This window comes from Patella vulgata, chromosome 2 (genome assembly GCF_932274485.2).
Source record: "Patella vulgata chromosome 2, xgPatVulg1.2, whole genome shotgun sequence".
Taxonomy (NCBI): domain Eukaryota; kingdom Metazoa; phylum Mollusca; class Gastropoda; family Patellidae; genus Patella; species Patella vulgata.
In genome coordinates, this window is record NC_065880.2 from 40,634,229 (window position 1) to 40,656,728 (window position 22,500).

Below are 22,500 nucleotides of genomic sequence, written 5' to 3' on the forward strand. Positions count from 1 at the left end.
TTTATGAAGAAAAACAAAATAAAAATGTCAAGAATAGTTTTCAAGTTCTGCTCCAGACACAAAGGGGATAGACAGACATACAAAATGAACGTTATAGGTATACGCCCTCATTCCAGGTTCGAAAACGGTGTAATCGCTGTCGAAAAATTTGAAGTTCAATAGGATTCCTACATAGTTTCAAATGAAAAAATTTCATCAAATTTTAAACTGAACATTGTGAACTTTGTCATGAATCATAGTCACAAGCTTAAATCATTAGACTGAATTCAAAGGCCATAAATACAGCTGGAAATAAGTTACGATTGGTCTATGTATTCAAATTAATTGTATCCAGGCGTTAATCAACACATATTCATGTTCAACAGATGCTGTCACGTGGAGTGTATGTGATTTCACACGACCATCTTCGAATTATTACACTAATCGTAAAATTGAAAAGTTAGGAGCGTGTGCTACATAAACTGTAATGTGTTTGATAATTGCAATCGGATTTGTGAGGAATGTTGTGTAGCGTTTATCATCAAATATCACCTTAATGTGGTCGGTTAATATCCTCTTCCACAATAAATAAATATAATCAAGCACATCGTAATCATAAAAGACAGCTGGACTTGAAATGGCTGGTTTTGGATGTCGCCTCAAGCATTTGATCTTTGTTGTGATATTTAGTTGCACTTTACTTTTTGGAGAAAGTATGCTTAATCATCGACCCGTTATAGGTAGGTACTTCTTTATAAAAAAAAACAAAACAAACGAAAGTAGTTATTTAACCGGGACGGAGGAGGGGGGGGGGGCTGACTGCGCTGCAGCCACAGAACCCAATATTTATGGCGATGATCAGAATATGCCCCCCTTTTCACTGTTGTAGCAAGGGCAGTGGTGTCATTTCTCCCATCGGCCCAATGTACACTTAACCCTGTCCTGGCGTTACTGTATGTTGTAATGTACATTTTGATAACACAAGAATGGGAGTTACTCGGTATACAGAAATCTGGATACAAGACGAATATTTCTAGTTTGTGTAGTAGTGAGTAGTACTGATATTGGTGTGAGAAATGTACCGAAACCTGGGCATGGATAGGTTAGTTGCCTATAGTGCTGTGTTTGGAACACTTATTTCATTGTGCATCACAATAACTAACTTCGCAGTATTATTCGAAGGTTGACCAGAAAACCAAAGAATATTTGTGTATGTAAACCTCAATTTTCTCACAATATGTGCTACTGTATATATCTGCCATTTCCTTGAAACCTTATACACATCTAACAGATTTCAGATCTATACGCTACTTGCCTTTTCTGGAAACAAAACACCCATTATAAAAGATGTAGGTATGTTCCTTATTCTGATGCATGTACGTGTATCTTTTTTATCTTTAGGAATTTTAACTCAGAAGGTTTCCCAGGAGTTTTCCGAATACGGTGATACATATATTCTTGCGAGTTATGTAAAATATTTGGAAGAATCGGGCGCACGAGCTGTTCCTATACGGTAAGTATAATTATTGACATCTTCTGACGCGAGTCATCCCCCAAATCAGTACAAGGGTAAATGGAACCGGACGCAACCAAATCCTTGGATTCATGAGACAATATTTTTGTTGTAGTTGCTGATTGCAAGCGCGCGTTCATAGTAATCCCCAAGGCATCGCACTTTAATACAAGTTGAAAATGTTGTTCGTTAATAACGTGGTTTGTTAAAGGGGATTGATCCATCTGACAAAAGACAGATAATGATGACAGCAACTCTTTCAAAAGAAGGTTGTTTCTATCACTATTTGAAAAACAGAAGGAGCGAGTAGTTCTTGTTTCATATCAAATCGACTTAGTGTTTGGGTTTATAATATACGTTGTTGTGACAATAACTGTCTCCTAATATTTTTCAACAAAGATTACATTAAAATTCTGCGAGAGACATATTGTCTTCCCAACGCTAGTACCCGTGGTCCTTTGAATCGTGGTTTCTCAAGGTAAGGTCAGTTTCACCCGACCGTTTTCTCTTTGTCATTATTTTTTTAGTTCCAACACGACTGATTTCTTTAAAAATTATTATACTTTCTCCACCCTGCTGCCAGATCTTAATTAAAAACAAGTTTTGCGGGACAGATTTCAATGTTTTGACGAAAAACATATATTTATATTTCAGAGCTGGTCAATCGGAATCTTATTATGAGAAGATATTTTCACAAATAAACGGGTAGGATTTATATTATTTGAAATTGTATGATTCCTTAGATATACATGTATAGAGAATGTGAAGAAATTGTCGTTAGGCAGAGGTAGACTGTATAACAACAATGGACGTTGGAAACATATCACATAGAATAAAGTGTTCTAGGAGCATTCCACACAGAACTAACCAGTTTTAGTCACACAAATATAACCGGTATTTCCCCTTTAACATGGACGCTGATAATATTTATGTAATAATTTTGTTCCCTAGAGTTTTATTTCCCGGTGGTGATGTTGATCTGGGCACAAGTTATTATGCTCACAGTGGAAGATATATCTACGATCTAGCAAAAAAGGTAGGTAGCTAGGATATATAGGTATAGCTAATTTCTAAAGATATGTGTACACCAAGGACATATTTTATCAACCAATTTCCGTTGCTGACGAATAATCATTCGTTAGCGACAAATTGCTCAGTGTCGCCTATGAAATGTTGACCACTGGTGTCGTTAAACCCAGTCTCAAAACACATTTTTATAACGGAGATTTTAATCTTTCGATGAGAGCCCTCATATTCTGATTTGTAGAAGTCAACCATTGAATGGGTACACGATAACCACAGCAAAAAAACATGTTTACGGTTTAAATTGGATTGCGTATATCACAATTATTAAACCACATATACGAAGTTCTCGTTTTGCATGGATGTCTAGTCTAGATTTCCAAATCGAAAAACATGCCCGTTCTATGCTCTCTTTAATATGTTTATTCAAATTGTTTGTTTATTATTATTTCCAGGCCAATGATGCTGGTGATCATTTTCCTTTATGGGGAACTTGTCAAGGCTTTCAACTTCTCAATAATTTAACTGCCTGTGAAAATTTGCTAACACCAACTGATAGTGAAAATTTGGCTTTACCGTTAAATATAACTACGGAAAATGTCGGTAGGTAACACTGTGCCCAAATCACAGACAGGGCAAACGATTCAAGATCATTCAAACGGGAGAACCATTCTCAGAGAAAACAAACATTTTTCTTAAGGCACAGGCATTCATATTAATTGCTTTAAAAGGGCACATTGAATTGTGCTTTCCACACACTGTGTGTGACCACATATTAAGATCTGTGTACTTTTATGATATTTTAACGCCGACCAATGGAGTAATAATCTCTGATAGCCGTTATCGGCTGTAGCATCCATTTTCCAGACGCAAGTTGATAAACGCACATTAAACGATAAATATCCACTTTCTTCTTTATTGAATATACAAGAGGGTATAATACATAATACATGCTCCCCAAAGTTATATTACATTTATATGCCACGAATTAAGATCTTATGTTAACATGTCTATAATTACTTGTTACAGGTGCCAGTCGACTATTCGGTAAAATGTCAGCCTACATCTATAATATTTTAGAAAATAGACCAGTAACTTATAACCATCACCATCTAAGTATAAAAACAGATGTATGTACCTAAACTTACATATATTTAGCATGATTTCGTGTAGCAAAACATGTATGAGCTCACAGGCTAATATTGATATGGTAGATATTCCTAATTTGTAAACGATTTTTATGAGACAAGACAGCACGTGCCGAAGTGTCTTGGGCTGTGGATATCAGAGAAATCATCTCTCAGCAACGCATAAACACCTGGGTGCCATGAAGAAACTTATCATGTAGTCTACAAGTTTTGGCATGTTTTTGTTTGCGTTTTTTCCATATTAGGACATGAGATTGACTAATCTAATTAACAGTACATCTGTAAGCCCAGGGTCAAGTTTTAAAAGAATGGTACATGCGTAGATTTGTCCGACACCATTCCAAGACGAAGGGGTTATCTTAAAGTTAGTGTTCCATTTTCGCCGGCGCGGGCGAGCGGGTTGAAACTGAGAAATAGATTATTAAGAGATCCTAGAAACTACAGCCAAGGATTTTAATAGCTGTGACATGCTGTTTTTGTCGACGTACCTGGTATATTTATACATTAGGTCATCTATTGTCGATATTTATATTTTAAAATAATCTTGTTTAGATCTGCTAAGATCTTTGAAAATGAGTACTGGCTGATTCTAATTGTTTGTTTATACGTAAATCGAAACATTAACTGATGCACACAGATCATTTTTTTTTTACAATTCATATATTTCAGACGTTTTACAATACCGCGTCTCTAAAATCTTTCTACCGAGTACTGTCGACAAATGTAGATAGAAAAGGCGTAGAATTTATTTCAACTTTTGAAGGTGAGTGTAATACCACTGACAACATAAATCATCTATAGATATACATTTGTACCAATCTGATTAAAATACAGATTTATATTTCATTTCGTTTTTTTATACTTTCGATGGCCTACACCGCATGAAGATCTGACCAGTTGTATTGGAAGGTCACGTTAGGGGTCGTACGAGCGGCTTTTGACCCTATGGCGTCAAACAATGATTAATCAATCAGCGTTGCTGTTTCTAGTGGTTTACCCACATTTCCGCGCATCGTACGCCAAGAAGTCGCCGTAACAGATGGTTTCATGGGCTAATCCCTCACGCTTTCCAGAACGCAGGTTATATAACAACTTTTCCAGAACCTAGTGTAGTAAAGACAATAGAATGAAATTTTGAACTATAAGAAACGAAACGAAATAGGATCTGTGTTTTAATCAGATTGCATCTGTACTGGATCATTGAACAACATCCAAGATTCCGCGTTAGCTGGCGCTGGCTAAATTTTAATAAATCTAAACATTTTGTATTAATTCCGATTAGTTTGACATCTCTTATATTAATTAGACGATAATAATAGTCCTAATCAGACAGTCGGACCAATTGTTAGTTGGATACTGACATTAATTTCGCGGATGGTTCTGTTAATTCGTCACTGCAAGTTTTTATGTTTCCATATCATTTTCAGCTTTCAAGTATCCATTTTATGGAACACAGTGGCACCCTGAAAAAAACAATTTTGAATGGAATCCTAAGCTTTTTATCGACCATAGTGACCTGGCTATAGATGTTGCTCAATACTTTTCTAACTACTTTGTCAACGAAGGTATGATTATCAACGGCAATTCTCAAATAACTGACACCGATTTAGGGTTGATGACTGGATCTATACTTTTCTTTTGAGGTTGTCGGGGGAGGGCCGTCGTGTTCTCGGGTTCACTCACAGTGATAAACATTCCCGTACCCATCAACACATAGTTTAGCCATATTTTGATGTACCAGAATATATACGTAATGTTACACAAATTATTAATCTTCTGAATCAAATATGAAGACCGGGGATATCGGAATAATAAATGCTGAATTCTTGCTCAAGTTCTGTGCTAAAGAATTAAGGAAATAAAGATATCCCTGTCAGTTAATCCCGAAGTTAACTATTGCGTTGCACCTCCCTCTTTATCAACATTTTTTGTTTCTTTTTCAGCGCGATTTAGTAACCACAAGTTCTTAAACAATAATACTGAAATCCATTCCATGATTGACAACTATAAACGAACCTATTTAACAGATGGAACATTTGATGTCATTTATTTTTTTAATCTTAACGGAACTGATCCATTTGAAAAACCGCTCATCATTCCTTTATAATTTCTTACGTTTAGAGCCTATGATAATTTTTATATTATACTCATCAACTTGTTCATCTTAATTTGTTTTCATAAACGCTATATTAATGACGGTATCTAAATGCGTATTATTAATTTTGTTGTTTTTTTATTATTTTAATATTATGTAATTTTCATTTTGTTTTCATTTTATTGAGCAACTGCTAATAAATGCTCTATGTATATAATGGATTGTAACCAAATGTTCATCATCAATTTTTGTTGTTATTGATTATGTAAATTTATGTATTTTCTGGGATAATATTGTTGTATATACCACTGTGTATTAACAATTTAGACCAGGTCGTTATGACTCCTTGTACGACTGTCGGTAGGGATATTAGGATTTCGCTCTATTCCGCTAAACTTACTTTCCCTGCTAATGGTCATGTGCCAAGATGGACTACTATGTCCGTATATCGGACTATAGTAACGATTTCATAGAGTGGCTAAAATATTATTGGAATGATACTATTGGAACAAAGACTGGGCATGTAATATAAGAAGTTTTGAGTGTCGACCAATGCCGATCTACGCGGCACTATTTGATCAAGCTGCAGAAGATTTATACCCTTGTGTCAGAATAGATTTATCAACCTGTTAAATAAATGATTGTATATGAATGTTTTTCCTTGTTCCATATTTTGTATGTCTTTATTGTACTATGGTTGTCATTCTTTGCTTGATAAAGACGAGAGAACGCTCGCCAAAACGTCGCGAAAATAAATCCTTCAAGTAATTAACTTTCCTTATTAGTTGTGTCACTTGTTGTTAACCTGTTAAACCTCGGTAGAGAAAGGCTCAACCCACCCTGGAATTATGTTTTAAAGTGTGGAAACCAACTTTACTCCTACCCCACCACCATACTCGGTCTATACATTTCAGAGTCTCATCTAACCAAAAGATGGCAATTTAAAAGGTCTCAAAGCACCGCTTTGTTTTCCAAGTTATGGTTTCATTGTTTGGGTCATATGGAAAACAAAATAAACTCAAACAAAATCCAAACTAAGTTAGATTTTAAATTTTTAAAGTTTCTCTTCCTAATTTGGCTATCCCCAGGTTATGTATCATTTCCGTTATATGCGATTATTTGCAGAAAATCTTAAAACTGTCTAAGTTGATCCCATGACACTGAATGACAATCCGTATTTATCACATGACGATTTCTCGAGTGAACCTTTTCGCCGTCATCTTCAGACATTAAAATTTAAATATGTGTCTTATGGCTAAATAAAATCAATGAAGTTTTAAGAAAAATATCATCAGCATCACAGTCATCCGTTATAAACAACAGTTGCCACAAAGTTATCTTTTATCTATTCTGTCTGCCCTAACATAGGCGTACGGGCTCGATGACAGCTAAGGGGGGGGGGGGGAGGGGCAGAACGCGATATGCCCGAAAAAAAAAATTCGGGTTTACAGAGAGCGCCTGTCTTCCTTAAGCGGCGAAGAGAGCGGAGCTTACCTTGCCCCCTCCCCTCAGGTGGCTGACTCGAATTCCAATCAATCGTTTACAGTCCACGAAGACGGGACCGTTGGGAGAATATTTTGAAAATTTAACTGCCACAAACGCGTTTTCCTGCTATTCCAGCCTGTGAATACAGCAACTTCAATTTGGTCCAGTAGCCTACCTGGCTGGCCGGAATTCCAAACAACCAATCAATCGTCTCTGGGTTCGGGGATATGCGTTTTCTGCTATTCTAGCACGTGTAAACTCCAAAAGTATCCAATGGTTTTGTAACCGAAATCCCACTCTGAATTCCAACCATCCAATCAGACTGTTGCAGCTGCATTCACAAATAATAATCGATGCCCGAAAAATGTCGCACAAAGTAGAGTGACTCCAGGCAACATTTTTTAACCCATAGTCCTTACCTGACAATTTACTTTTAATTTATTTATGTCCTCCAATTGGCCCTTTATGTTATTCTTCTTAGTTTTTAACGTACGCTCCCACCGAGGGTGATATCGCAGACACTTTGTCTTATATATTGTATGTTGTATTCATATAGAAGACCACTGGGACATTGCTTCTAAAGATTAATTTATTTGATTTTATGTCTTAAATATTGACGGACTTTTATCCGCAAGAAATAATCAGCTATTTTTAGTTGCTAATTTGTAAATTAAAGTCCTATAACGCCCAATCCAGTCGTCTGTCTTACCTTGTTTGAGGGAAATTCAATTGAATAGAAATTCAACGACATTTAATACTAAAATATAGATTTTGGTATCACAGATTAATCTAAAATATAAAATGTAGATTGTGGTATCACAGATTAATCTAAAATATAAAATATAGATTGTGGTATCTCAGATTAATCTAATATATGAAATATAGATTGTGGTATCACAGATTAATCTAAAAGATTAAAATATAAAATATAGATTGTGGTATCATAGATTAATCTAAAATATGTGCTATTGTCTAATTTCTAACTTCTATTCATGACAATTTATGTAATTTCTAAATTAAGGCAATGTATAATCCAATTTATTTATATGTTCAGTGTAAATTTGAATTCTATTTCGCCTTATATATTTCTATGAACATCGAACAAATTTATAAATGTGACATTTCGAACCGGCAATCATCATTTTGAAGTAGTTTAGTGTCGCCACTGTGCTCAATTTGGTGATTGAGCGCCTGATCGGAAACATTGCGTTGATAGGTGACTCGTTCTTCGTCTGGCTGAATGGTGGACGGGGTAATGAAATTGGAAGCATCGAACGTGCTATAGTTTTCAAAGTACTATGTCAAATAGACTATACAACATTTCTTCATTTTTTTTTGGAGACAAGTGCAGGATTTTATAGTTGAGCCAATTAATATTTATATACTGTTGATCTATATTCTATTACTGTTAGAGTTGAAAGCTTAAACCCTGGTGCAAAAATAACATAGCCTAAGTTATTATAAGAGTTTTTTTTTGCCTTGATTAAGGGTCTTGTACCAGTTAGTTGAAGGAAAAAGAAGGTGGGGGAGTACGAAATGGAACCATGAACCATGGTGCATGTGATAATGCCATAAGTTTAAGCCTTAAAACCACATTCCAATGGTATTTAGAGTGAATATCAATATTTTATGGTTGGGTTTTCCTATTGATATACATCGCCCTTGGAAGAAGGCTTTGATATAAATTTATTACATTATGTGTCGTAATTGGTGCGTAGACAATAAACCGAAGACAATAAAACAACGCTACACTTTATTTCATGTCACTTTATGCTTTTTGGATACCGTTGAAGGTAGGATATACGGTTCAAAATGTTCAACTTCAGCAAGAGAAACAGGTCCGTGAATTAATGGATAGGGGAAGAATTACTTTTGTTGTGGTCTTCATTGGCTTCCATAGAATAACCCAACCAAGAGGTTAAAGTTCAATACAGGGTTAATATTGACCTGATTTGTGATGTGTACGGTTATTAGCTCATGATTTTGTATTCATACCCCGTTTAAAATTTATAATAGAATATACATTGAGGATAGACTTGATGGAAATCTAATAGAATAGAGAGACCGGGAAGTTGGTTAAAACTTGAAGAGACCCCGTTATATAGACACAGGACTAAAGTGAAAGTGTGACTCGGCTATAACAGGAAGGTTTAAATAATGTAATAACTGATTCAGCCACAATAGCAGACAACTCGAATTGAAATGGCTAGTTTTGGATGTCACCTCAAGTATTTTATCTTCACTGTGATAATTAGTTGCCATTTACTTTTGGGAGAAATCACGATTAATTATCGACCTGTTATAGGTATGTATTTCTTCTTTAGAAAACCGAAAGTAGTTGTTAATATGTAGGGTAAAGCACGAGACTGGGGTTATGCTGGGGAAAGAAAGACTGAAGAAAATAACCCGAGAAAAAGGAAAACCGAGGTCGACAAGCCAAGCTTTTTCTGTCGAAAAACCGAGCTTTTTCTGTCGAAAAACCGAAGTCGATTACTTTACCTTACTTATAAACTGTCTATGTTTACATTGCAAAATGAGAATATCCCAGAATTCCCATAAGAAAAACCTTAGATCATGTTTTTTTATAGAGAAAAAAAAACCTACCCTGGAAGAATAACCTGTTACAGGTTTAAAGAAAAACTTTCAGAAGAATAACCCCAAATTTCCCTATATATAATATATCCAAAGCTGCCCCAACTTTCAGACCGCAAGTTATTCCGAGCATAGAAATGAAATGAAATGAAATTGGGTTTAACGTCCTACTGTTCTGCTCCTATGCTGGGCTAATGAAGACGGGCATACGCCATACAGTGTGCTATGAGGGAAATTTTGCCCGGGCAGCGGCACTATCACCTACTCTTATATCGAATTCCAACTGCCAAGGGATCTTTTACGTGCATTCCAATGTATACACGGGACCTCGGTTTTTCGTCTCATCCGAGGACTAGACAGCTTTCCTTGTCAGGCCCTCCGTCCTGCATCACTGATATTCCGAGCATAGAATATACCCCAAAGATCAAAGAGATTTACCGTTATATACTATGGGATATAGTAGTAGCCTACAATTGATAACACTCAAATTGAGTTAAAATAGAAAATATGGGTAGCCTATATATTATGACGAATATTTATATTTTGTGCTGTAGTAGCTGATATCAATCTGGGATATTCTAAGGACCAGATAGGCATAAATGTAATGTTTGACCACGTTCGGTGCTACGTGTGGAACACTATTGGAGGTTGACCAGAAAACCAAATTTTTATAAGAATATTTACTACGGGCTACAAGTCAAAAATAAACATAACGCTGAAATTTAAATATTTATTTAACTGTAGGCCTATATCTGCATTTTCTGTATTTTGAAAAATTCCACACATAAATGAAGATGGTGTAGGCATACTCGTTGTTCTGTATATGTGTATTGTTTTTTTTAGGAATTTTAACTCAAAGGGTTTCCCAAGAACTTTCTCAATATGGTGATACATATATTCCTGCAAGTTATGTAAATTATTTAGAAGAATCAGGTGCACGAGTTGTTCCTATAAGGTAAGTGTATAGTTATTGTCATCCTCTAAATTTAACACCCTGAACTGAACCCTTGCATTCATGAGACAATATTTTGGTTGGCGAGAAATTTATTTGTTTATATACCATTTCCATTTGCTAGTTCTGGTTCCACCAATGACATCAGCGTTTGAACTGTGTCGTCCATGTAAACATTGATTCTAGTAAAACTCCCACTGTTTTTTAACCAGGAAATTGACCACAGGCGCTACACACCTTGGTCTTGTTCTCTTGGGGTGACGCTCTTCGAAAAAAGACTAAGGCTGTATCAATTCAAGTACGATCGACATTAAACTTAACGTGCTCATCGATTGACGGACTTCGATGGCTACGATAAGTCATGTGTGATTGGTCCATGTACGCACGTAGAGTTAAATTGACCACATAAACTGTACTAAAAGTAAAACAACACGAAATAAATAAAATTAAGATTTATGGGTATACACTTCGGCAATAATTCATCCTAATACATGTATTTTACAAAAAATATTATAGGTCTAGTTTCGTTTGATTGATTGTCTTCATTGCGCTGCATTCAGCATTATAAATTAAAATATGTGGGAAGGGTAATCTCCAAACGTCCTTCAGTTTAGCTCTGAATCATTGTTGTCAAATTAATGTCATTTGCACAATTGCACCTGACCTGTGGTGATTTATATTCAAATTTTGAAACAAAAAATTGTAATTTCTAATCAATTATGTTCATGAACTACTTGAACTGTTCAAATTGAACGGCAATCATTTACTCCTGCTTAGTGCATTCTACACCTTTGTTATTGGTCGTTTGTGAATCGGCCTTTACTAATTATTGTCACCCGAAACCATAGGATACACGACTCGTGTACTGATTAAAAAATGTTAATGGTGTCTTAAATATTAGATATTAGGATCCTATAGTTTCGAAATTGATCAATATTGAATTCTAATTCGTGTTTTTAATTTCGAATATTATGGAAAATATTTAGTTAGAGACTTAGCTCCTTTGAATGAGGAAGATGATATTTAACAGTTTATATGAGCTGTTTCCTCTTCTTAGTCATAGTTTATATTTATAACAGGGTTAATTTCTTCCTTGTAAACAACTTGATAATTTTTGATCAGTTTTTCACCGGACGTTTTGTGTAACACGCCAACCTTAACTCATAATACTTGCACCACACCCTCCCACAGCCCTTGATTTAATACGCGAGCTAGTGGGATTGATTTCAATGTTTAAATGGTCCTTTTGGGTTATATTTATATTTCAGAGCTGGTCGACCGGAATCTTATTATAAGAATATATTTTCACAGATAAATGGGTAGGGTTTTTATTATTTTAATTGCATGATTCATTTAGATTGCATGATTCATATATGTGGTGGATAATGTGAAGAAAATATTTATAGAGACCTATACGTTAAAGTCGCTGGGCGAAAAAACGTCAAAATGTGACGCAATTATTCGCTTAAAATATTGAGACGTTTGGAAATAGTTTATTTATGACCCCGAGTATGCAATGCTAACCAAGAAACTCTCCATGAACACAATCTGGCCACTCGTCGTTGATATTTCTTCACATAGTTGCTTGGGTCTAAAATAAAGAGGTCCAGGAATCTTCCACATACCCAAATGTATTCACAGAAATATACCCATCGCTATCTTGTTTTCGATAAAATATTTACCATATCCACAATAATAAAATGTTTGGTTGCATTTCATAACATGGACACATTAAGCATGCACATCTATATGTAAGTAGGATTCCCCTGTAATACATGATTCCTCTGTATATAAGTAATACAAAAGTACACGCTTCATGTAATAATTTTGTTCCCTAGAGTTTTATTTCCCGGTGGTGGTGTTGGACTGGTTACAAGTTATTATGCTCACAGTGGAAGATATATCTACGATCTAGCAAAAAAGGTAGGTAGCTATAGGTGGTAGTGCATAATTTCTTGAGACCTGTGGATATCAAGGACATTTTTCTAGGAAAATCCACAACTGAAGAATAAGCTTTGAGTGGATTTAGCGACGGCTATAATAGATGTTTACATAGATTCTATTTACATTATCTATATTTCAACTATTATAGAGAGAACTGTCATGTCTTTATCTAATCTCCCATAATGTCCCTATAACTATGAATCATTCGAATGTACGAAAACCAACACTACTGTCATCAACTACCATAGACCCATACTTTATATAAATTGTGCTATTAGATATAAAGTAATGCGAAAATCGTTAAGAATCATCTCACAATCTTCGTTTTGTCATGCTGACGATTCAGCCATATGAACACGCGACCGGAAAGCTATTTTGTTTCTTCTTAATCTATTAATTGAAATTTTGTTTACATGCCATTTCCATCATGCTGGTGGTTCGTTCAGTAATCATTTTTATATTGTCGTTCGTGGTGTATTTTAAGTTTACTTTTTACTATGCTGGTGGTTTAGCTGCATGACCAAACGTCCATGAAGAGTCCGAATTTTGTTCCGGTGTCTTTTTTAATTATTCGTCGTTTTTGGTTAGCGATGTACTTATACCTAAATTTATAGCACAATTATTTATAGCATAAATGTTTGTTTAATTGTTCTGTTTATTATTATTTCCAGGCCAATGATGCTGGTGATTATTTTCCTTTATGGGGAACTTGTCAAGGCTTTCAACTTCTCAATAATTTAACTGCCTATGAAAATTTGATAACACCTACTGATAGTGAAAATTTGCCTTTACCGTTAAATATAACTACGGAAAATGTCGGTAGGTAACACTGTGCCCAAATCACAGACAGGACAAACGACACAAGACTATTCAAATCGTAGAACCATTCTCAGGGAAAGCAAACAAATTTTTAAGGCATAGACTGTCATATTGATTGTTTTATTGAGTTCAGTGATCGCATTTTACCACCCACCAATGAGGCAGTAGTCTCTGAAAACATCCATTCTCCAGATGCAACGTGATAACTACACATTAAACGATATGTAGTGTACGACGTCCTTTCTCACCAATATATAAATAATTCTGCTAGAACATACGAGTTCCTAGCTCCCCTCTTGGTGATTTAATGATATCTGTAAAATAAAAGGTAAGACTATCAACCTGATGATATTAAATCAATTCTGTCATATCGCTGTAAACAGATTTCTAGATCTTTTGTTTTACCTTAAATAAAAAGTATAACACGGATACCATTAGCCTCTCATTGGTGATACATATCCCAAAAGTTATATTGTGTTTATATGCCCCACGAATTAAGATTTTATGTTAACATGTCTAAGATTACTTGTTACAGGTGCCAGTCGACTATTCAGTAAAATGCCAGCCTACATTTATAATATTTTGAAATACAGACCAGTAACTTTTAATAACCACCATTATAGTATGACATCAGATGTATGTACTTCTTTATATTTTGTATGATATAAGTCATTGTTATGTAATCTATTGCCAATATCTATGTTAAAATAGTCTTGTTCAGGTTTGTTTAGATCTTTGAAAATAAGTACGGACTCATTCTAATTGTTTGTTTATCGATTGAACCAAACACGTAAATCAAATCATTAACTGGTTCAGACCGATGAATTATAATTGGTTTGTAAAATATTTTGTTCTTACGATTTATGTATTTCAGACGTTTTACAATACCGCGTCTCTAAAATCTTTCTATCGAGTTCTGTCAACAAATGTAGATAGAAAAGGCGTAGAATTTATTTCAACTTTTGAAGGTAAGTTTAATAAATCAGGAATACACACCGGCACTGGGTCATTGACTAAAACCTAAGATTCGACACTAGCTAAGATTCGGAACTATACTAAGATTCGACGCTGGCTATTTCAAGTCCAAACATTTTGTATTAATTCAGATAGTTCTGCAGATAGTTCAGCATCTCGTATTTATTTGACGATACTAATTAATAATCCTAACCAGACAGTCCCGTCAATTATTAGATGGGCATTGACATTTTGGTTGCGAATATTCATTCCCCGGATATTTTTCCTTTCATTAATGCTAATAATAATCTGACCGTTATCATTTCAAAAATCGGAGCAGTGATTGGTTGGGTTCTAAAATTCTTGTTAGAATGAAAATTATTTCCTCACTGTAAACGTTATATTCCTCTGCTTTTTCAGCTTTTAATTATCCATGCATTGAGCGGATGTTTCTTTTAATTCGTCACTGCAAACTTATCATTTTCAGCTTTCAAGTATCCATTTTATGGTACACAGTGGCACCCAGAAAAGAACAGTTTTAACTGGAGTCCAAAGCTGTTAATTGACCATAGTGACCTGGCTGTCGATGTTACTCAATACTTCTCTAACTACTTTGTCAACCAAGGTATGATTATCAAAGATATAGGGGTTTCATTTCCACTGAATATTGACATTCATTGTTGTGTTAGGTAGGTGGCTGGGCGGTGAGAGTTGTCTTAGGGGTGAATCCTCTTTTGTGTAATATTATAAATGACATAATTTAAACATCTTACCTTAACAATATACATTGTTGCAATAGAAAAGGGAGAATTTGTACACACGCAAGAAATTCTAATGCTCTAAGGAAATATAGGCTAGATATCACGAAGTTAACTAGTTGGGTTTTATGCACAACTTATCTCTTTACTCATAAGAATTTATTTTTCTTTTTTCAGCCCGATTTAGTTTCCACAAGTTCGCGAACAATAATACTGAAATCCATTCCATGATTGACAACTATAAACGAACCTATTTAACAGATGGAACATTTGATGTCATTTATTTTTTTAATCTTAACGGAACGGATCCGTTTGAATAACCATTCATCCTTCTTTTATAATTTTTTACGTTTGGCGCCTATGATAACATATAATGTTTCCATATATATATATATTGCCTTGAAAACCTAACGGCGAAACATGTAGGCAGTTAAATAAAATTTCTTTAATGGTATTTTCTACTTAATCTTTTAGAATGTATATATATATATATATATATATATATTATTTATACTCATCAACTTATTCATCTTAATTTGTTTTGATAAATGTTTTATATAAATGACTGTAACCTAATGTTCATTAATAATGTAATGTATGACATGAGCTTGATAACACATTTCTGCAACTTTCTTTTAATTCAAACTGTAACATATCTGTTTTGTGCAATATCGATTAATCTCAAATGTGGAAGTTTCGTTCTTTTATGCCCATTAAACTAAACCAGGACACAAATTTAACCTTCTAACGTATTATTTTCGTTGTCAGCATACTCGAATTGTCGTTAACAACTTTTAAGTTGAAAATGCCCCAGGCATGCTTTTCTGAATGTCGGTCTCGTCTAAGTCACAGAACATGACCGCCAAAATGCAGCTTTTATTTTCTAAATGTCTTGATTGTGTAGCTAATATAGAAAAAAAAATACAACCGATTTGATAATTTTCATTGTCTATTAGTAATTTCGCTGTCCCATGATTGTGCATCATTTCCGTCACAGTCGCTTATTGCAGGAAATCTTAAAACTTGCTAAGTTGATCCCGTGACACTGAAAGACAACCCATATTACGAAGACAATGTTCTCTAAAAAGATCACAATTTCTCAATTAGAAACAACAACTGTTCTTCTCTCGGTTCACATCAGATCAACGTTTTTGTTATAGACCTATATAACACTGTCTTGTATCGATTTCATCCCCATCACAGAACTCCAGTTAAAGCAGGGGCGGATTAAGGGATTGGTCTGCCGGAGGCGGCACGTTCCGAAGGGGCCTAGTGTAGGGGGTGGGGGGTGGAGGGTCTTCTCAAAGAAAATTTTGAAAATTACATCGCCAGACAATCTGATTAAAATACAGATCTATATTTCGTTTCGTTTTTTTATACTTTCGATGGCCTACACTACATGAAGATCTGACAAGTTATAGCGATAGGTCACGTCAGGGGTCAAAAGACAGACTTATGACCCTATGACGTCAAACATTTAATTAACCAATCAGCATTTATGTTACTAGTGGGTTACCCACAGTTCCGTGAAAAACACGCCTAAAGCTCGCCGTAACAGACCGTTTCATTGGCTTATCCCTGACACCATTCAGAACACGAGTTAAATAACAACTCTTCCAGATCCAAATGTAGTAAAGACAAGTAAAACGAAATTTTGAACTATAAAAACGAAACGAAATAGGATCTGTGTTTTAACCAGATTGATCGCCAGAGTACTTTCCTGTAGATTTAGATACATACTGGAACCGATGATTTCGTTTACCGTACCTAACGAAAAACACGAAACTGAGTTTAACATTCTGCTCTTCTGTAATAACTGGATTTTAATGACGATGAGCAATTCCTTGGAATTTTCCGGTGCGGTTTCCAGTTGTCAGTGGTGCAGGACGTAGGGCCTGACAAGCGTCTAGACGCATGGATGGAGCGTAAAACCGATGAGTGTATACGTGGAATTTCCCGAAGGATCGCTACTCAGGCCAAATTTCCCATACCACACTTCATTAACAATGTTGGTGGAGAAAGGTAGGATATTAACCCCCATGTTATGGACATCTTGAAAATACTATAACGCATCTGCCATTTCCGTGTGGTAAAGCAGAGATGAAACTCACATTTTTTTTAAAAAAAAGGGAAGCTTATTCAAACCATACGTTTAATTGTCACGGCTTTCCTGAACTCATTACTGATATGGATTTATAAACATTTTTTATAAGGCGCAGTTATTGGACCTAACGGATTAAAGGAGGTCGCCTTCGTGGTAATCCAGCTTTCGGGGATTAAAATGGATTAAAAATGTAACAATGGAGTTATAGATTGTTATGATAAGAATTTACACTTTCATAATCCCCAATGTGACTAACTAACTAACATTTTAACATGTTTGGCATACGACTTTAAGAAATAAAAACAAATTAATTTAATTTCGTCAAATAAGACACCCTGTCTTAATAGTCGACTAAAGATAATTCCTCTTCTTCGTGTCTACTTTTTAATTCCTGGAGCTGGCTTTGGATTTGGGTATGTTACATTTATGTCTCTTCCTTGGTGGTTCCTGTCCCCCGGCATACTGTACGATGCTAAAATGCGATCATTTCAAAAACATTCGGATGAGCTTTAACAACTAGCTTCTTGATCCATGAATGCCATTCTTCTGTGTTCCACTGATGAGTAGCATATTCATCCTCGCCCATTGGTTTGTTACGTAGTCGGCCAATTCAGTTATTTTTGGATCTGATTGAGAGTGAGCGAATATGTGAACACTACTTGGATGATTTAATGATATTCATCATTAGTTGCCAATTGGTGATTAAGATTCATATTGAATACTTGGATGATTTTCATCATTAGTTGCGAAATGGTGAATAAAATTCACACCGTTAATTGGGTCCTAATAACAACATGTCTCTCTTCAAACGAAAGCCGACAAGTTGATATCTGAGCCTTCGTGGGAAGGATCAATTTTGGTCACGCTCTGTAACGGCGCCCATGTGGGAATACACCCAATGATGATAGAGGACTCTTAATTAGCTAGTGGTTCTGCAATGGTTAATCACCCACTCCACGGAAACAAAATTGAATAAGTAAAAAGTTAATTCATTTTAAATGCTGAAATAAAGTATATGGAGATAGTTGTTTGAAAGAAATTACTTAAAGCAAATGTTTAAATTTTAATAATCAATTTTGAAAATATTACCTGTAGTCCAGGGGCCGATTAAAACTTAATCCGGATAAAATAGTGGAACGCATTGAAACAAAATGACAGGTAGATTTAGACTAATTAGGTAACTTGAATTATTCTACAACTTTCTTAGACTAACTCACTGCCAGTTCCTTTCGCTATATATGTCTGGAAGTGGGTTACTTAGTTCATCCTTGTTAACGGGAAAGTGGCATCGTTAGGAATCCAAGTAGTTTCCGTGAACTAATTCAAATGGTTCTGTTCAAATGCTTGCAACAATGAAAAGGGGTAGCCACGCCGGTACAAAATCACGATGATTATTTGGTCAACAACGGAATCGAAAACGGAACATCCAGGTTAGGGAACCAGTGTCTTACTAACCGAGCCACCGCGGCTCCCCAGTAGAACGTAAGTGATGCGTGATTCACACTACTGCACAGAAAATAGTAAGTGAACCAAACTACCAAACATAAACAAACAAACCCTCATGTAATAAATTCGCCCCTTTTCTTGGGCTTGGGGGCCCTTTTATTGTGGGGGGGGGGGGGCATCCACTGGATTCATATCAAATTTTCTCCCCGAATACGGTGTTTTCTTTCAGTTTTATTGTTTGAGATTTTCAAAAACAAATTCGGGTCGGATTCTGGCACCTTTGGTCTTTGTCTGCGATATCACCTCGGTGGAAGCGGACGTAAAATACAACTCACACACACACACTTTGGTCAAGGTAAAAGAGGTCTCAAAATGAAATATATAGGACGTTTTTTTGGGTGGGTGGGGGTTATTTGTTTTTATTTTTAAAAAAAAATAATAATTTCTTATAATAGTGCATTTTCATTTCAAATATAACGTACCGTAGAGATTTTGTGGTATGTCACACAATTAATTTGTATGCAAATATAGTTTCCAGAAGTAGGGCCTGTCGCTGTCGCGGTTTGAAAACAAACACATCTCAACATTTTAAGCGTTGTGCGTGTAGCTCTCTTATCTTCCGAAAAACCCTAAATACCGAAAATGAACTAAATACTGAAAAAACAACACTAAATACTGAAAAAACAACAACAACATTAAATACCGAAAAAAACAACACTAAATACTGAAAAATCAACACTAATTAACGAAAAACCCCTAAGTGGGCCTACGGAAATACTGAAAAATTATGGCTCATTTATTTTGGGCGCCCAGCTCCGAAAGGGCTCCCTGGGCCTGATCTGAGCCTCGATCCATGTGCCCATGGGCTGCCAATGGCCTTCCCGTGCTCCTAATGGATTTAGGTCTTCGGACAATTGCCCCTGAACCATTACCTGTAGGTGGGTCAATAGGGCCTTCGCTTGGAAGGCTTGGAGTTCGAGAACCCAATGGGGCCCATAGCTTTAAGTATTTCGGTATTTATGGGTTTTTGGGTAATTAGTGTTTTTATTTTTCTGTATTTAGTGTTTTTTCGGTATATAATGATTTTTTCGGTACCGGTAATTTGTATAAACAAACTTTTTTCTGTATTTTTCGGTGATTTTTTTGGTATTTAATACAGCCGTTTATGACAGGACGATGGACCATATCTGTAGACTTGTAATACTGTACCCATGGCGCACGCCAGGCCAGGGCCCCCAACGTCGTTCGGATGGGACAGAGTGAGAAAACTGAGGTCATATGCCTACACATTGGCGTGCACGTAATATTATCCCTCTCTATGTATGGCGTATGATGCCAGAACGTTAAACCCGATTTCATTCATTCATGCATCCACGTCTTTATTTGACCAGACGGATGGCCGAATGGTTAGCCCGAGCGCGCTGTATCACAAGGTCTGTCATTGAGTCAACTGGCGTGGTTTCGATTCCCCGGCTGTACGTGACATGGAGTAGGGTCGCCTGTTCAATCTCGTCAGTTTTCTCTTCGTCCTCCGGTTTCCTCCCACTGCTAGGCTAAAGACCCCTACGCGCAAGCAAATTATTGAAATAAAATTGAACCATAAGTTAGTCCCGAAATAACTTAGTTTGTGTCAAGTGGACGTTAAACCCCATCTCTCTCCCCCTCTCTCTCTCTCGGAGCAGAACAATAGGGCGATAATAAATCCCATTTCATTTCATTTCTGCATTCGGCTTGAAGCAACCCTTTGGCAATTAAAGGGAAATAACCCTTTTTAACACTCGTGCTCTCTACTGCGGCGTACAGAATTAGAATTCACCGGTATTCTTGTTCACAAAGTCAGTATCCAGAAAATCGGGCTTTGCCATTATCTTTTAAATATGCGCGTACGTTTAATGGAATAATGATTTTAGGTTGAGACCAGAGTATGTATAAAGCTTTGAAAAAAATCGTCTGCTTGTGATCAACCAAAACTCGCCACGACTGCCAGATACAACAAACACAATTTGGCAACCTTTTCGCCTAGCTGCAGATTCGACCGGTCAAGCTGGCAACCTATTCAGAATAAAGACCAGAATCGCCCAAACTAATCTAGATTCACCATCCAATACAATCCAACGTTACATTGTATAAAATGAAAGTAGAATATATTATATCGTACACTCCATGTTACGCCATAGCTCAGAATTAAGATTTAATTTCGGATTATCGTACAAAAAATTCTTAGCATCTAACTACATATAGTCTAAAAGGTAATTAGATAAACTTTTGAATAAAAACCAAGAACAGTTACCACAATAATATTAAAGGGGTACGCTCTCACCCTAAACATGGCCAATTTTTCAATATTTTAAAATTGAAAGACCGTTAAAATTCGGACCATCGTACAAAACTCTGAGCATTCAACTAAATATATTCTGAATGGTAATTAAATAAGCTTTCGAAATATTTTTACTAAGAGTTGGCACAATCATATTAAATGGTCGGGATCTCGTTCTAAACATGGTGATTTTTTCAATAGTTTAAAGAAAAAGACCGTCAATATTCTGAGTCAAAATTTGGATCATCGTACAAAATTTTGAGCATCAAATTAAATATATTCTGAAAGGTGATTAAGTAGGCTTTTCAAATCTTATTAGTAAAATTTGGCACAATCATATTAAAATGGAGCGCCCTCAACCTGAACTTAGCCAATTTTTCAATATTGTAAATGTAAAGATAGACCGGTATTTTTTTAAGTTCAAATTCGGATCATTGTAAAATATTCTAAGCATCCAACTATATATATTCTAAAAGGTAGTTAAATAAGCTTTACAAATATTATTAGTAAAAGTTAGCAATCTTTCCCTTTAGAATATTGAAAAATTGGCAGTGATCAATGTTGAGAGCGCACCGAATTTTGACTGGGGATAATAACGCCTTTCCCTTTAAAATATTTTTAAAAAAATGGCTATGTTTCGGATTAGAGCGCACCTCTTTATTATGATTGTGTCAACTTTTACTAATAATTTTTGGAAAGCTCATTTAATTACCTTTGCGAATATTAGTTGGATGTTTAGAATTCTGTACGATGGTCCGAATTGTGACTCGGGATATTAACAGCCTTTCCCTTTAAATTATTGAAAATTTGCCATGTTTAGGACGAGAGGGCACCGCTTTAATATGATTGTGCCAACTTTTACTAATAATATTTTGAAAACTAATTCAATTACCTTTCAGAATATATTAGTTGGATCATCATAATTCCGTTAGCATATTTAAAAATGGGTAGTGTTCAGGTTTATACAATATAACGTTGGGTTGTATTGGTTGAATTTTGTACGATAATCCGAAATTAAATCTTAATTCTGACCTATGGCGTAATATGGTTATAGTGTACGGTATAATATATTCTACTTTCATTTTATATACAATGTAACGTTGGATTGTATTGGATGGTGAATTTAGATTATTTTAGGCGATTCTTGTCTTTATTCTTAATAGGTTGCCAACGAAAAGGTTGCCAACTTGATCGGTCGAATCTGCAGCTAGGCGAATAGGTTGCCAAATTGTGTTCGTTGCGAGAAACTCGCCCACCAAGCGAGATCTGACGTGGAGCGAAGTCAATGGCGATTATTGATGCGATTGACGCACAATACTGGATCTTCAATGAGTTACTTTCTATTTTTCACTCGGCAACCGGCTGCAGATT

General features: G+C 35.7%; 3 protein-coding genes across 3 annotated transcripts in view; all 3 read left to right on the top strand.

Moving 5' to 3' along the window:
- Positions 1 to 233: 233 nt before the first annotated feature.
- Positions 234 to 6,535, top strand: LOC130010340 (gamma-glutamyl hydrolase A-like). Its single transcript, XM_050537775.2, has 9 exons — positions 234 to 719; positions 1,381 to 1,492; positions 2,147 to 2,197; positions 2,444 to 2,528; positions 2,971 to 3,118; positions 3,545 to 3,645; positions 4,333 to 4,426; positions 5,091 to 5,228; positions 5,607 to 6,535. The coding sequence occupies exons 1-9, from the start codon at positions 617 to 619 to the stop codon at positions 5,768 to 5,770; spliced, it is 996 nt and encodes a 331-aa protein (XP_050393732.1). The 5' UTR covers positions 234 to 616; the 3' UTR covers positions 5,771 to 6,535.
- A 2,626-nt stretch (positions 6,536 to 9,161) lies between these two features.
- On the top strand, positions 9,162 to 15,716 carry LOC126811839 (gamma-glutamyl hydrolase A). Its single transcript, XM_050537776.2, has 9 exons — positions 9,162 to 9,548; positions 10,679 to 10,790; positions 12,056 to 12,106; positions 12,626 to 12,710; positions 13,403 to 13,550; positions 14,086 to 14,186; positions 14,425 to 14,518; positions 14,992 to 15,129; positions 15,440 to 15,716. The coding sequence occupies exons 1-9, from the start codon at positions 9,446 to 9,448 to the stop codon at positions 15,580 to 15,582; spliced, it is 975 nt and encodes a 324-aa protein (XP_050393733.1). The 5' UTR covers positions 9,162 to 9,445; the 3' UTR covers positions 15,583 to 15,716.
- A 6,668-nt stretch (positions 15,717 to 22,384) lies between these two features.
- The window catches only part of LOC126811833 (thioredoxin domain-containing protein 11), a 33,696-nt gene continuing 33,580 nt past the window's right edge, over positions 22,385 to 22,500 (top strand). Inside the window, exon 1 of the mRNA XM_050537767.2 lies at positions 22,385 to 22,429. Within this exon, the coding sequence (XP_050393724.2) occupies positions 22,415 to 22,429 (15 nt within the window). The 5' untranslated portion in view covers positions 22,385 to 22,414. The remainder of the gene's footprint in view (positions 22,430 to 22,500) is intronic.